The sequence below is a fragment of the Rhinolophus sinicus genome, linkage group LG02, assembly GCF_036562045.2.
Source record: "Rhinolophus sinicus isolate RSC01 linkage group LG02, ASM3656204v1, whole genome shotgun sequence".
Classification (NCBI taxonomy): Eukaryota; Metazoa; Chordata; class Mammalia; order Chiroptera; family Rhinolophidae; genus Rhinolophus; species Rhinolophus sinicus.
This window is the reverse complement of record NC_133752.1, coordinates 183,177,895-183,194,211: the sequence shown is the minus strand read 5'-3', so window position 1 is coordinate 183,194,211 and position 16,317 is coordinate 183,177,895. Positions and strand designations below refer to the sequence as shown.

At 38.7% G+C, this 16,317-nt stretch overlaps 1 protein-coding gene across 1 annotated transcript; it reads left to right on the top strand.

The window, feature by feature from the left end:
• Positions 1 to 3,018: 3,018 nt before the first annotated feature.
• Positions 3,019 to 15,401, top strand: ARL1 (ARF like GTPase 1). The gene is made up of 6 exons (XM_019732103.2): positions 3,019 to 3,225; positions 5,591 to 5,728; positions 7,987 to 8,068; positions 9,076 to 9,187; positions 12,220 to 12,398; positions 13,114 to 15,401. Exons 1-6 carry the CDS (start codon positions 3,222 to 3,224, stop codon positions 13,142 to 13,144), a joined length of 546 nt encoding a protein of 181 aa, XP_019587662.1. The 5' UTR covers positions 3,019 to 3,221; the 3' UTR covers positions 13,145 to 15,401.
• The last annotated feature ends 916 nt before the right edge of the window (positions 15,402 to 16,317 follow it).

The following is a 16,317-nucleotide window of genomic DNA, read 5'->3' as shown; positions in this document are numbered from 1 at the left end:
TAATGGATATCTTTAGTTAGTATCAGGAAAAAATACATGAAGTGGTAGTTGTATTAACTTATTTTTCACCACCTTAATGTGATATTTACACATTGAAAATTGTGTTCCTATGAAAGAACTACTCAAGTCTTAGGAATTGAGAATTGAGAGAAGGGAGGAGAAGGTGAAGGTGGGATGTACTCATGTAAGAAATAGAAAATATGAAGGTCTGCCTGGGAACATTTGGGGATATAAACTCTCACAGTGGCTGGGGTACATGCTTGGCCTTGGAAGGATTGGCTACCCTCCCAAGGACCAAGAAAATATTTACAGGAGGTGGAGCCTGGTCTTCGCTTTGGCGCAGGTGGGCCAAGCTCTGATACATCTGATCTCGTACCAAGGACTGGCGCCGGCTCCTAGCCAGATCCGTGTCCAGTTCCTTGTGTTGTTAACACGTTGTTAGTGAAGTCCTTAAAACCCCAGAAAGCCAAGGCAGGCAGTAGCGGTAGTTGTTGTTCCCTGGCAGCCTTGGCTGCTGCAAGATATCCTGCCCGTGCTGATGACTTTACTTGACTGGGATTTCGCCCACACTGATGAAGGGCCGGTGCTGTTTCTACGACGCTAATTGACTGGGCCCTGGTGGTATGATGAATTGCCTCCTTGCTTGTTAGTGGTATGATAATATATCCCCCTAATCTCTGTCTTGTCTTACTTACTTTTACTTTGTAATAAAACTTTTTAACCCCTTCATCCCGGCTTGTGGTGGTGTGTCTTGTGTATCAGGCCTTGAAATTAAGTCTGTGCACAGCAATCGATAATACTTATCAATACAACTCACTAACAAAAGATTAATTTCTCTAGGTTGTTTACGGCTTTATTTATAAATTTGTCTCAACACTTTTTGAAGCCATATTCATTTTCTGTCTTAAACACCCTTGGGTTAATAAGTGCCTCTAAATGGCAGCAACTGAGAGTAGAGACTGTTCGTTTCATAGGTATAGCATAGGCCTTGAACATAGTAAATGTTACTAAGAAAGTTATGTTACTTGTCCAAAACCTACTTTAGAAAATAACTTTAAAGGGTAACATCTTATCTTAATATTTTGAGATTTTTCTTTAGACCAAAGTTTTCTGTGAATGGAAAAAAGGGGTTTTGTTTTTTGATTTCTTTTTGATGCATCGAGGAAATTAGGTCAGACAAAGCAAAGGAGTAAAAGGCTAGATTTTGAAAAATAAACTTCTTGATCAAATTGCCTAAAGGGTTGTGTGTTTTTTTATCACTCTATTGTTTCCATAGTGACTTGCAATTAGGTGCTTCATACACATTATGAAATGCTGAAATGCTATCTAACAGTATTAACAATGTTTTTCAATTTGTATATAGCATTTCAGTTTACACAGCATCCTCATGTATATATTATTTGCTTATTTGGTTCAGAATATACAGTGTGAATATAAAGTTTAAAGCATGTCTTTCCTTTTAGTTCTCATTTAAGGGGAATCGAGTTTCAGGGAACTATGTGCATTATACTGGAAACATAAATCTGACATGGACATAAGTGTTTTTTGATTAAATTTATTGGGGTGACAACGGTTAGTAAAATTACATAGGTTTCAAGTGTACATTTCTATAATATATCATCTATATATCACATGTGTGTTCATCACCCAGAGTCAGTTCTCCTTCCATCACCATATATTTGACCTCCCCTTTCCCTCTTATATTATCCCCTCCCCCCTTGACATGGACATAAATTTGAAGAAGCAATGGCCAATATGTGCCAAGTGGTAGCAGCTAATCTTGGCTAAGAGAGGGAATGAAAGAAGATGAATAGGTGAGAAAAGTCGGTGGAATCATAGCACACTGAGGTCCAATAGTTGAAAAACGAAATGCTTATGAAGCACAGCCTTAAAAAAGTCCAGGTGTTTAGGTGGAGAGTTGCTCAACTCTCCCCTTCTCAAACAACAAAACAAATGACAACAACACCACTCCCCCCCAACTTCTCCTTGCAAGAAAAATTTCTGTGAACTTATGATTTAGGAGCGGGAAGGGGAGACGAGAACAAAAGGCAAATCTAGTTCATGCTTATGCAACTGGAGAGGTCTGAAAATGAAGTAAAAAACAAAACAGACAGTCCATAAACTTCTGTTGAATGGATGAACATCTCTATTATAAATAAAAATATAATATGCAAAGATTGTATTTGGAAGGTGACCCAAGAAAGTAGTCACAATGGTTACTTCTAGGGAGAACTGCGGGATTAGGGGCTAGGGATAGGTTTACTTTTCTGAGTATTTACGAATTTTCAAGACACGCATGCTCAACCTTTAAAGAAAAAAAAACTTCTGGGAGAATCCCTTCTCCCCATCCTTCAAGTATCCCTTCCTGCCCCCGACTTCACTGTCAAGACCTATGTTACTCCCAATCGACGACCCTGGAGGAAACAGGTGTCCAACCCAAATCCCTGTGATCTAGATCAGCCCGCCCACACTGCCAATCACAGAAAGGTGGTCAGGTGCACCGTCATGTGAAGGAAAGGTGTGTGTGTGCGGGGAGGCGCTCTAACGCTGACCCTGCAGGCCCCTGCGATGCCCAAAATCTCTCTTTAGCGGCCTTAGGTGTCAGGATGCTCTGCATTGGTGGCGGGGGAGTTGGGGTGTCTTCTTCTTATTATTACGTAGTGCTAGTGCCTTTTCGGAAAACGCACCCAGGTACAGCTGGGTCGCCCCACAGGGCGCTTCAGAACCAGCAACTCTTGCGACGCCGCAGCCCGCGCCCACGTCCTGTCAAGCTGCCGCACCGAAGCCTGACTAGCATTCTCGGTTAGCGGATTCGCCGCTTTTTGGTGTCAGAATTTAAAAATGAAAATTCAAATTTCCCTGTTTTGGAAGCCCTCCTGCCAGAGAAAACAGAAGCAGGACAGATTTGGAGCCCTTGAGCTTTTTTCTCTTCCGGCTTCCACAGTATTTACACCCAGAGCGCGGCGGACCTGCGTCGAAAGCGACGACGCGGACACACAGGCCGCCGCGCAGGCGCGCAGTCGTGACGGCTGCTCCGTCCCGCCCCCGCCGGGTGTCCGACGTGGAAGTTGCTGGCGGACCAGGCTTCCAAGGAAACCGCCTCCCAGCCGGAGCGGGAGGCCGAGGCGAGTGGAAGCGGCGGCATTCGGGCTCGAAAAAGAGTCGCTGCGGAGGCCGCGACCTGTTTCTGACGATCGACGAGGGCGGACAGGCGGCTCATCATGGGTGAGGGATCTGAGAAGGGCGCTTGGGCCGCGCTTGAGGGGGCAGCGGCCCAGGGCTGGGGTCCGGAGGAGGAGAGGAGCGGGCCTGGGAACCCCCGACTAGCCAGCTTCTCACTGGAGAGGTCGCTGAGGACTTAATTCACGGTGGCGCTTCCCCTGTGGGGGTGGATCCTTCCTGGAGCGGTCGTCCCGCTCCTCGCTACTTTCTCCTTCATCCCAGCGGGGTCGGGTCGGGGCACCGCGGGGCCGCACAGCCCTGAGACCTGGGAGCCCGGCTCCGAGTCCTTTCCCCTGACCATGAACTTTTCCCTCAGCAGCTCAGACCCAGTTCGACTTGCTGGGCGGAGTTGGTCTTGCGAAGCTTGGCAACATGTCAGTCACTGGTTCGCTGAGGTTTCTTGGGTAAAAAATGAGATCTGACCCCACTGTGGAAACTTGATTCATTCTCTCTCTCCCTCTCTCCCTCCCTCGCCCCTCCCCTCCCCTCCCCTCCCCTCCCCTCCCCTCCCCACCCCTCCCCTCCCCACCCCACCCCACCCCACCCGTCGGTGGGACTGCATCCGTTTGAGAAATCCAAAGGGAGGTGTTGCTCATAATTTCGTTTGATAGCCATTTTGTCATTTGTCTGCTTGTCCGTAGCTTGTCGTGTAGAGAATAGAGTAATGTGGAGGAGGGAATGGGGAGGGTATTACTGGTCAGTGAATGACATTTTAATCTCAATTTTTGGAGTGCTGATTGAGGGCACTACATTGTCATCACAAACATCAGGTAAACCGTCTTCCCCGCTAGAGCCCAAAATGAAGGTGCAACTCCTTTAACTTGTTCGCAGCCCTCCAGATGAAGGTGGAAATGCTTTGGCTTATTTAAATGCCTCCACGGTTTTCTGGGGGGTTTACTTCCTGCTCTGGAACACCACAAGCACTTTCCTGTTTTCATCCATAATCACCTCCAATTTTGCTCTTTCGCCTTTTTTTTTTAAACCTGTACTTTGTCAACATTCTACCCCAACTATTACACTTCCCAAGGGTTCTCTACCTGACGGAGTGTTCATTTTTCCAGACTTGCAGCTCTTAATTGTGCCATTTCTTTGTCGAATAATCATGTATTATTGAGTGGCATCACTTCTGTTGTCAGTTGTTTTTTATATTATTAAATGTAACTTTCAATCTAATGCTTTTGGTGGGAAAGAGTCAAGCCAAGGTGCTTTTTTTTTTTGTAATTGTAAAAGAAAATAAATTAGCTTCTTTTGTTGTAAAAAGAATAATAAAGACTCTGAATTTCCACCTTCCTTTCTATGAGGAATTATTTTACTTAAACACAATCATTTCTAGGAGGCCTGCTGAGACAAAGGATAATTTTTTAATTTTTAATTTTTTTCCAGTTTTATTGAGGTTATGATTGACAAATAATTGAATGTATTTCAGGTATACAACATATTTTGATATATGTATACCTTGTGAAATAACTCTACAATCAAGCTAATCAATACATTCAGCAGTTTACGTAGTGTATGATAAGAACCTCTGGAGATCATTCTTAGCAAATTTCAGGTGTACAGTACATTATTATTAACGATAATCCCTGTGCTGCACATAGGTCTCCAGAATTTACTCATCTCGTAACAAAAGTTTGTGCATCTGTCCCATTTCCCTGATTCTCCCATATCTGGTAACCACAATTCTACTCTGTTCGCAAGGTCTTTTATATTACACAGTACCTTGCATATAGGGAGCTTCCTGGAAATATTTCATGATGAATTGAATGTAGCATTATTTTTTTTAAATGAGTGTTCTATGAAGAATAGTTTTTATTTTGGGCTGCTATGTCTCAATTTCTTGTGCTAGTTATATTGCTTAACAGAAATCTCAATGATTGAAGGTAGTTCTGATGGTACTGATGCTATATAATAATAAATATTTATTTAACGTAATATTTATTATAATGTAAATATATTATGTATAAACTATAATAATCATAATAATTGCTTTTCATGTGCGAGGACCTCATTGTCCCACTGTCATTCTGATTCTCCCTTTGGTTTTTAGGGGTAGTGGGGTGATCATGCCAAGCTATCCATATTCTTTTGATTAGAAAGTGAGCTCCATAAAAGCAGTGGTCATATTTCTCTTATTATTTAGTGTATCTTCTGTGTTTTCCTGATACAATATCTAGGACATAGTAACAATCAGTAATTACTTGTTTGATGTTGAATAATGTATTTTAGTTGGGGCAAAAATATGCATCTATGAATGGAGGAAAATACAATATTTAATTTGGTATAGCTTTCAAAGGGCAAGATTAAATGTTTTGTGGACCTAGTTCTGAAAATGATATTTAATACATTTTTGCTTTTATTATTTTTTTAGGTGGCTTTTTCTCAAGTATATTTTCTAGTCTGTTTGGAACCCGGGAAATGAGGATTTTAATTTTGGGATTAGATGGAGCAGGAAAAACTACGATTTTGTACAGATTACAGGTTGGAGAAGTCGTTACTACTATTCCTAGTAAGTGTTGGAATGATTAATTATAGGGGTTTCTGTTTTCCACTCCACATAACTTTATTTCTGAATGAATAATTCACATAATAAAATAATTCATAAGGTTTATAAACTTGTAGCATGAGCATATTATTGATAACACTTTTTTTTTCATAAACTGAGAGGCAGTTTGTTGTAATTTATGGACCCTGGTGCATGGCTAGGTTTTGCTGTTTAGAGCTATTTTAAAAATTGGCTTGAGGTAAGACACTTAATCTCATTGAGAGCCAGTATCTTTTTTGATAAAATGAAGACAATAAATATCCACTGGCTTTGAGGGAGACATAAGTGAAATGTATAAAATACTTTGTAAACCTCTTTAAAGAATTATATAGATGTTGAGTGATACTGCGTGTGAAGTGGTTTTTTCTGTATTTGTTACCAGGTATTTTAACTTAAGCTTAGTTTCTCGTAAGTAATTCTGTTGATTACTTGTAAAGAGCTGAGTTGAAGAGACTGAATGCTGAATTAATCTGGTACCTAAAACTATTAAGAGAAGAAATACCTCAACTTTAAATCAGTTGTGGGTATCTTAGAAAAATATTCTCAATAGTCCTGTTTGACTACATAAGAATACTGTTCTACTTATACTTTTTACCATTTGTTGACCTGAATTTACTTAGAGGAGATTAATACATTTAAACTAAGTTTAAGAGTTCAGAGTTTGCGCGAGTATTTAAATTATGCCTCTAAATTACTCTGTCATGCAAGATATTTCTATATTTAATCGTGGTTAAATTTCCAGATTACAAAAAAAAGATAGTTTTTTATGAGAGAAGAACTTTTAAAACTCTGTGACATCTTTTCTCTCTTCTTGCCACCTTCAGTAAATTTCGGTTCCCTTGATTTTGGCTTTTCAAAATTGCCCATCTCTGAGTCCTGGGGGTCTCTGCAGAGCACACAGCCCAGTGGCTTGCATTTCAGTGAATGCCAATCTACACCACATTCCTGTCCTTTGCATATAAACTGTGTTCTTAGTCCTGGCAGAGATGGTGATTACATTCTTACCTCAAACTTGTCATATACATGTGAATCATTTACCAATATAAACTTAAATCTAAAACAAAAATTCGCAGCTGTTTTTATTTTTTTTAAACTTTTAAAATCGTAATTTTTGTATGTATAACTCCTCTAAGTTTTTCCAGCATCCTCTGCACCTTCCCTTAGATTCCTTTCAATGATAATAGTGATATCCTGCCTCAGCTGTGTGGTGCCAGAGCTCTGCCTAAGAAGGATGGCAGGTAAAAGGGATGAGACACCTTCCCTTTGCCAATCAGCTGTGACCTTTTTACAGATGAGCTCCTGAGGAAGTCTGCAGAGGGTCTGTGAGAGTACCAGGCTTAGAGAACCCAGCTTCCATAAAGCAGTATCCAGCCATTGCTGTCCTTACCCACTGAAGTTTAGAATCTAGGCTTTCTTGGTTTCGTTCCCTGTTTATTTGCTACCTACCAAAATTCAATTTTTTATATAATACATCTGCAACTGTCCTTTCTAAGTACAACTTTCTGGACACTTTTTATGCCAGTACTGTATTATGATAATTTAACATAATACGATTTCCGTTGAGCTAAGAATTAGGTATTTGCAGAGGACTGGAGATTCTCCCCCTCCCCCTTTTTCCGCCTCCCCCCTGTCTCCCACTCCGGTTCAAGCTGTAGTTTCTCAGTCTTGTTGTGTCGGACACAGCTCCATCACTGGCCCATATGCTGGTGTTATGAGCCTTGCGCTCCCCCGGCTGAAATAGTCGGTCATCTGTCGGCCGCTCACGGCAGCTTTCGCTGGCTGCTGGCCACTCACGTTGGCTGCCAGCTCAGCCCATGGCAGCCCCTGGCAGCCCAGCTCCAGGGAGAGCTGTTGTTCACAATCTTAGCTGTAGAGGGCGCAGCTCACTGGCCCATGTGGGAATCAAACCAGAGACCTCGGTGTTAGGAGCATGGCGCTCCAACCACTTGAGCCATGGGGCTGGTCCCCTGGAGATTCTTATATAACCTGAAGGTGGTGCTGAACTTGCTAATTGATGGGGTGTGTGTGTGTGTGTGTGTGTGTGTGTGTGTGTGTGTGTGTCTGTCTGTCTGTAGCACAGCATATTGTCTTGTCTTAAATGGAATGATATCTTAACCAATAATGTGATTCAGTAATTCCCATTCGTTGGGGAAACTCAATTAGGTTGGATACTTAGAAGGTAGAATGCATTAGTCTACATAAACTACTTATTTATCTTTCAGCCATTGGATTTAATGTTGAGACGGTAACATACAAGAACCTTAAATTCCAAGTCTGGGATTTAGGAGGACAGACAAGTATCAGGTATGGTACGAAGACTGGATTATTTTGTGGTATTTAACATTTATTCGCTCTTGTAGGGTTAACAGCAGTAAACCAAAATACATCTTCTTTTGTAACTTAAGTGGAAGCCACCTAGTTTAAAATGAGGTAAAATTGCCTGTTCTCTCAATTAAATTAAAATCTAAGGAAACTGGTTTTTCAGATATCACTTAATGAAGTGTTTTCATGAAAATCTCAAGACCTAATTAGTTTTTTTTTTTTTTTTTTACTAAAGAGGGTCCTTCATTTAGTTCTTGTCAGCCCCTTCAAATGTGAGACAGACTATTCTGGATTTCATAAAAATACCTTTCAGGCCCACCATTTAGGGGTAAGGTGAACATAGATGCCCTCTGGAACTCAGGTCTCCTGCCCAGCATTCTGTGCCAGATGTGGCGACTGTGAATATTGGGTGACTGTCAGTGGTTGCTTACTGTGGTACCATCTTAACAGATTAGTAGTGCATTCCCCAGCATCCTGCTGCCTTTTAACTTGTTTTATTTCTTGAACCATTTTGGAGTCTGTTTCTAATTTTAGCAATTTCTACTTTCTAGTGTCTTTGGTGATCAATTTAATGCCTAGTATATAAAAATCATAGTAAAATTTTTTAAGAGTCCATTCCTCTTAAGGAGTTCCTAGTTAAAGATTTATAAGATGTAATGATCAGTTCTGTGTACAACTTTTTTATCAATACATATAGTGATTTTATAGGTTATAAATATATTCTTTCAGCCTAAGTCTGAACTCATTCTGAAACTCTTTGGCCCTGTGATTTATTCTTTACCTCAACATTCTTTTTCTCCCTTCACATTTGAGGGCTATGGTATATATCCATCAGAAACAATGCATCATTATGGCATTGATTCTAACATGGGTGGGCAGGTTTGGCATGTAACCCCCCCATCACTGCCAAGTCCTAGCATATAAATTAACGTACCCATTTCTTCTTCTTTCAAATAATAATATATTCTCCTTTTCTGAATTTTTTTTAGGCCGTACTGGAGATGTTATTATTCAAACACAGATGCAGTCATTTATGTAGTGGACAGTTGTGACCGAGACCGAATTGGCATTTCCAAATCAGAGTTAGTTGCCATGTTGGAGGTAAGAAAACTACTAAAATGTGGGAAAATCATTTATATTTGCTTGCTGTTTCCATTGTTTATTATTACATGTAGGAATAATGAAAAGGAAAGCAGGGATTTTTTTTTCCTCCATGCCTTTAGTATTCTTTTCTTTTATGCACATTACTTCCTATTCCAGAAATACTGTTGGGGAGAGGGTTGGAGACAAATAGAAAAGAAAAATCCAGCCTTCTAACAGGCTTTAGACTAGATTCCTTGATTTCCAGGAAGTTCAGAATTGAACTCTTTCTAAACTAAAGTATTTTGTCACTCTATGAAGTAATTTTTTTAAAAAAAGTCTTTATTTCTAGTCATATACGTTAGCTTATGGAAGCAGATATGGGTATAAATAGTAAGAAAGCATAATTGTTTCAGCATTGAAGTTCAGAGAAATACGTGTTTCCAGCCCAATTATGGCCCCTGCTTACCTCTCCCAGCTTTATCATTCTTTACTCTTGGGTTTATAGTGCCTTATCCACATTGGCTTCTGTTCTTTGAACACACTAAGCTTGCACACCTGATGGCTGGCGTAGGGCTCTTTGCACTTGCTCTTCCTCTGGTTGGAGTGCTGTTCCCCAGATCTTTGCATGGCTACCTGCTTCATGTGTTTCATCTTGTAGGTTTCTTCCCAAAGAGAGTCTTATTTTCTAACCCCTTATTTGCTACTTTATTCTTCGTACCATTTATCGTTTCTTTCCATTATTTTAAAATATATTTGTTTACTTAGGTATATCTCCCACCCTAAAGTGTAAGTTTTTCGAGTTTACCCTAATATCCCTGGTGTGGGACAGTGTATAGCACTTAATTAAGACCGCAATACATTGTTTGCTGCGTTGCATAAGACAATTTATTGGCTGGCTGACTGAATTCAGAAGATGCTTTAAATAGTTAATTAAGGAAAATTAGGTCTCTTTTTCTCAACAAAACTGAATTATTCAGTCATTGAATGTTTAAATATAAGTTGTAGGCCACTTGATTACATCTAGGTAAACGCATTCTCAGACTACTTTGGACTTCTGATTTCTTTACTACTGATTTCTTAGTGACTTGCAAGTTACAAATTGTAGGCCTAATAGTTTTAAACACTGGCTTACAACATAGCATCATACTTATAAGAGCTTCTTAGACCAAATTCCCTTAAAGAATTTTAAGGGAGTGTTTAATTGCTTTGGGTATATTGGATTTTTAAAAATAAAAGCTTTATGTAGATGTAGTTCACACAGTATAATGGATTTTTATCATATAAAGTTTTGCATAAAAGGAATGGATTATTAAGTAGTTTGCAATTCTCAAGTTGTGCTGGATTGTTAGGTTATTTGTGGTATTAGCATTTGACTTTTATAAACTTATGGAGAAATAACTAAAATGTATTAAATTATTTTAAAGATTTTTATTGGGGAAGGGGAATAGGACTTTATTGGGGGAACAGTGTGTATTTCCAGGACCCATCAGCTCCAAGTCAAGTTGTTGTCTTTTCAGTCTTAGTTGTGGAGGGCGCGGCTCTGCTTCAAGTATAATTGCCGTTGTTCAATCTTAGTTGCAGGGGGCGCAGCCCACCATCTCTTGCGGGAGTCAAACTGGCAACCTTGTGGTTGAGAGCATGCGCTCCAACTGAGACATCCGACCACCAGTGAGCTCAGTGGCAGCTCATCGTCTTCATTCTAGTTGCGGAGGGCGCAGCTCACTGGCCCATGTGGGAATTGAACTGGCAACCCTGTTGCCCAGAGCTCACGCTCTAACCAAATGAGCCACCTGACCGCCCTGAGAAATTATTCATTCTTTAAGAAGTAACTTTTAATTGATTCAGTCAATGAATATTTACTATCTGATAAAAAGTACAAGTAAAGTACAGGTCAGGACTATTACATCAAAACTTACAGACACAAAATTTGTTTTACCTTTTTTGTATGCAAAAATAAATTCTAAATGAAGAATTAAATGTAGAAATAGATATTATTAACTATAAGAATATGTAAGTGAGTATGTTTAAAATTTCTGGATAGGGAAGGTCTTTGTAAGTCAAAAAATTGGAAGGAATTACAAAAGAAGAGATAGATTTAATTATATTAATACAAACAAAAAAACCTCCAAAACTTTAGAGGCCAGATAATATAACTTAGGGTAAAACAGGGAACCAGGACACAGTTTTACAACTAGTGACTAAGGATTAGTGTTTTTAATCATATCAAGAGCTGCCATTCAATAGGTAATGAGCAGAAGGCAGAACCTACAATTCACAGGAGAAAAAAATATTGCTAATAACTTTGACATTTTTAATTCCCTAATAATAAGCATATAATGAGATGCTATGTTTGGAAAAATATATAATTTCCAGTTCTACCAAGGCTGCATTAAAGATAGGCACTGTCATACACTTTGGTGGAGTTGAAAATATTACAACTTTTCTGGAAAGCAGTTCACTAATATATGCAACAAGAGCCTGAAAAAAGTTCATACTTTGATTTCATTTTTAGAGGATTGTGTTAAGAAAATAAAGATTCATACAAAGGTTTCTGTATAAAGACTCTGTCACTTGGGTTTCTTTAATAGCCAAATGAAAAGAATATAATTGGAATTTTAATACTATTAAACAGTTATATAGTTTATGGTACATGTATTTGAAATATAGAGTACATTTAACCATTAATAGTTTTCTTTGAAAACTGTTGGTTTAGAAAATCATACATGATTTAATCTTTAGTTTATGTTTTAAAGCAGGGTATGGAACTAAATATAAGTGTGATTTTTAAATGTATAAATTTATTAACTATAAATATCTGAATTACAAAGCAGTAGAAAATACCCAAAATGTTAAACAGTAGTCATGTTTGGGAGGTAGAATTATGGGTGAAACTTCTTTTCTTTGTACTTCTCTATAATTTCAAATAATTTATAATGAACATTACATATTAATAATTAGGAAATACACTTTTAAAATAATGTATTTTTGGCATTTCTTCCTAAACTCAAGGGAATGAATTGATTAAAAGGAATTTAATATCTTTTATTTAGGAAGAAGAGCTGAGAAAAGCCATTTTGGTGGTGTTTGCAAATAAGCAGGACATGGAACAGGCCATGACTCCCTCAGAAATGGCAAATTCACTTGGGTTACCTGCCTTGAAAGACCGAAAATGGCAAATATTCAAAACTTCAGCAACCAAAGGCACTGGCCTTGATGAGGCAATGGAATGGTGAGTATGTTTCCAGAAGCCATCTGTGCATTTGTGCGTGAGTGCAGCTGTGTACACACATGAAATTCCCTGTCATCTTAAGGATGAAATTCAAATTACTTAGCAGCTCATAATACTAATTTCCTCCAGCCTTTTCTCCCACTTGCCTTCATGTGCAGTCACTTTTATTTCAACAGCACCTACCTGATTATAGTTAAGGCTGCCATTTTTCTTTTTCCCTGCCTCACTTCACCTCAGTTCCTTATCCTTCAGGACTTAGGTTAAGGCTTTCTTTTCCAGAGTCTTCCCTGACATACTCGTATCTCCATGCCCACTGCCTTACCACACACATGGTTAGATGTCACAGGTTAGTGATACAGTACTTATTACACTGTCTTGTAATTGATTTGTGCATCTGCTTACTAGATTATCAGCTCCTTGGGGACTGAGACTAGTTTTCACCTCTGAATTATCCACATCTGGATAATTGGCTGTGGTAGTAGCAGCTTGGAAAGTAGATATTTGGTCTTTTCTGATTAGTCATTCAAAGTGTAGGCCAGTGAAAGCTAAAAGATCCTCGTCAAAATTAAGTCTATAACCTAATTTTTCTATAACTATCTTAGCCTTCATCGTTTAAAATGCTTTGGAATCCACCTCCAGTATAAAATTGATAAACGATCATACTTTGTACCTGAAAGTATGAAGTTAATTTTATGAAACCATTTTTTCTTCACAGGTTAGTTGAAACATTAAAGAGCAGACAGTAATTCAATCACTTCTACTCCTCTGAAATGAAGACCACATCATATATCCTTTTGGAAACAGTTAAGTGTGCTTCACACTACTAAATGTTAGAACTGTTTGTGATTGTTGGCATATACTGAACTGACTGCGACATTTGTAATAAATATAAAAAATAAGTATTTGGTTGGAAGGGTAACTCATTGTGATGGAACCAACTGAATGGTCTGTATAATGTAAAGTATTCCTTCCTTGCTTTCTTGTGTTAAGGTATATATTCTGTTTGTGTGGAATTCTTATTCAAATACCATCCTATTAAAGAATGTACTCTTATTAAGGAAAATAACCCTCCTATTTTTGAATTAGTGGTTGTAGCTTGTTTGTATAAACACTAATAAATATCTTAACTAAGATTTTTTCCCCCCTAAAATGAATTAAGTTTTTCTGAAAATTAGACTAATAGAGTAGGTTAGGTCTTCATTTGCTTAATGACCAGTTTGTTTAACTGTTTTAAGAGCTTTTGGTTATAGGCATGAAGTTGAAGTAATTATTTTGGTGGTTAATTTCACTGACTTATCTGTAATTGTCATTTTATAGTACTTTATAGTTGTCGGAAAATTTTTACATATATTGACCTAGTTGATTTGTATAAGAACCCTGTGATGTAAGTAGGACAGATTGTATGTAATGTCTTCATTTTATGGACGTGTGGAATCTTGGGTTCTGATAAGTTAGCTTATCCAGCTGCTAGTGAGGTGGGGGAGCAGGGCTCTGAAGGGTATTTCAGGGTTAGGAGCTTGTCCCATAAACTACACCATAAGTTTCTGAAAATGCCAACTTGGGCAACACAGACAGCCTAACTCCTTAAAAAAAATTATGCTAATTGAAGTATTGTACATTCAAAATAATGTCTATAAATTTATTTGTCCATACTAGTAGAGGTAGTAAAAACAATCCTAAATTGTTGTATTTGATGAATTCACAACACTTTAGAGAAATAATTCACATTGAAGGAAATAAAAAAAGATCTATTTTAAGAAGCATTGTAAAAGATGTCCTTGCTTTCTTTTATTCCTTTAACCTACTTGTAATTGGACATGTAAATTTGGTGAAAAGCCAAAATCTTTTTGGTTCTACAGGGAGAAATTAAGCATTTTTGGTTTTAAAAATTAGGCTTACTGCTAGGCTATCGAAAAGAATTACATTCAAAGGAACTTTTCCAACTGCCCAGTCTACCCCAGGATTGGCTACAGTGTGACAGAAGGAGATATAGTCCTTAGTAATTACTAAAATCAGGGAGAGCTTTTTTCATTTTTTAAATTGGACAACCAGCATTTAAAAAATTAGATGCCGGTGAAGTGAACTTAATACCATTGTGACAGTGACCCTCAGGTCTCAGGAACAGCAGGGGTTCATTTCCTGTTCCTGCCATTGTCTTCCAGATGTAGGCATCTGGCCTCTCTCTCCCCTCACACTTGGTCATTCTCTCAACTCACATGAATGTGGCTTTCTCTTTTCGTTGGTGGGACTTTTACTCTTCTTATTTATTCCCCAGCAGTCATTCCTAATTTGGTCTTTTTGTGTCAAGTGGCAAAGTAGTCTCTGGCAGTTGAGGATCACTGAGAACAGAAGACAGGGGAGTGGGGTCCTGGCAGGCAGGTAGCCCTGTGTGTAGCCCCTGCTGAACCCTGAGGAGGGCACTTGGATAACGCTGATCTGTCTGGTTTGTCACCAATAGGATGGGCTAAATAGAGTGTACACTTATTTTAATATGGTATAACTTATTTTAATATGGAACAAAAGGTTCTTGTCTAGTGGGAAACAACTATGCAGGTGTGTTGCAGGAGTTTGAATGTTGATATTTATAAAAATCTACTGAGTGTTGTTTTGTGAGAAGCCTGAAAATGGAAAAAGCATCAAACTTGAAATCAGAACACATGAGTTCTAGGCACGAATGGCTACTCCTTCAGTATTTTTCTTGTTTTTTTGGTTTTTCCTCTCTCTCTAAAACAAGAGACTTGGACAAATTATATCAAAGGTTTGTTTTAGCTCTAACACTCTATTTTATAACTGGTTGACAATTGTACTGTGTTACATGGTCACAGTGAAAAATTGAGTGGTGGAATTCTGTTATTAGAATACCTGAGATGCACTTTAAATTGTGGAAATGTAAGCTCCTTGAGGGCAGGGACCAACTATATTTACTGTTAGTTTCCCTTCCATCTAGTGTGGTGCACCTGGCACATAGTAGGCACTCAATAAATATTTACTGATTAAAACAAAGCTGTGCTCAGTATCCCTGAGATATCTGTTATGATTTTTGCCTTAATATTAACTTGTTTTTTTATTTTTAAAATTTTTATGAAAGCAATACATATACTTTAAATCACTTAGAACTGAAATTGGCCTTTCAAGATGCCCCATATTTATCCGTTTGGCACATTACAAACTCCTGGTAGTATGAGAACTCCTGTTTGAGAGACAAGCTACATCAAGACACAGACGCTGAAGTTATGAAATGTTTGAACATTTGATTCCTATCCTATGTGCTGTAATATTCTAACCCCATAATTACATATTCTAAGAGCAAGGGCTTTCAATCCTGGGTTTGAATCCTGATTATGCTACCTACAATCTATGTTACCCTTAAGTAAATTATTTAATCTGACTCTCAGTTTCCTTATCTGTAAAATAACCCATTTTAGGGCATGTCTCAGGGATACTTTGAGGATTAAACAGAAGTGTTTGGCACAGAGAATGGCTCTTCCGCTCCTTTCCCAGTACGTGGGGCACTAAAGAATATTGCTTCCATAGCAAGTGTAGAGGGAGGCAAGACACCATATGGTTGAACAAGCTATTGCCAAATTATTTGCCCAAGTGGTTTACAAGAGTTCCCTTTGTTCTACCATGCTCACCAACATTGGTGATGTCAGCTTTGTCAGTCTGAAGGGTTCAAAATGGAATTCTATTCTGTTGTTAATTTGCATTTTCCTAATTATTAATGACGTTGACTACAGGGGTGATTCAAAATATCTAACAACTGGATAGACTTAGCTGATGCAGGAGGACCCCTAACAGTCCAGGTATTAAGCCTTTAATTTCTGGTGTGGAGACATATGGAGTCTAGGGGCTCACGCAGCCACGGTGGCACTTGGGGGGGGGGAGGGTCTCAAGGTAGGGACCACTTACCAACCGGTAC

Excerpts from the sequence above, each read along its gene's own strand:
- ARL1 (XM_019732103.2), top strand. Across the intron at positions 8,069-9,075 it reads GGAGGACAGACAAGTATCAG|GCCGTACTGGAGATGTTATT; the intron begins GTATGGTACGAA and ends AATTTTTTTTAG. Across the intron at positions 12,399-13,113 it reads CTTGATGAGGCAATGGAATG|GTTAGTTGAAACATTAAAGA; the intron begins GTGAGTATGTTT and ends TTTTCTTCACAG.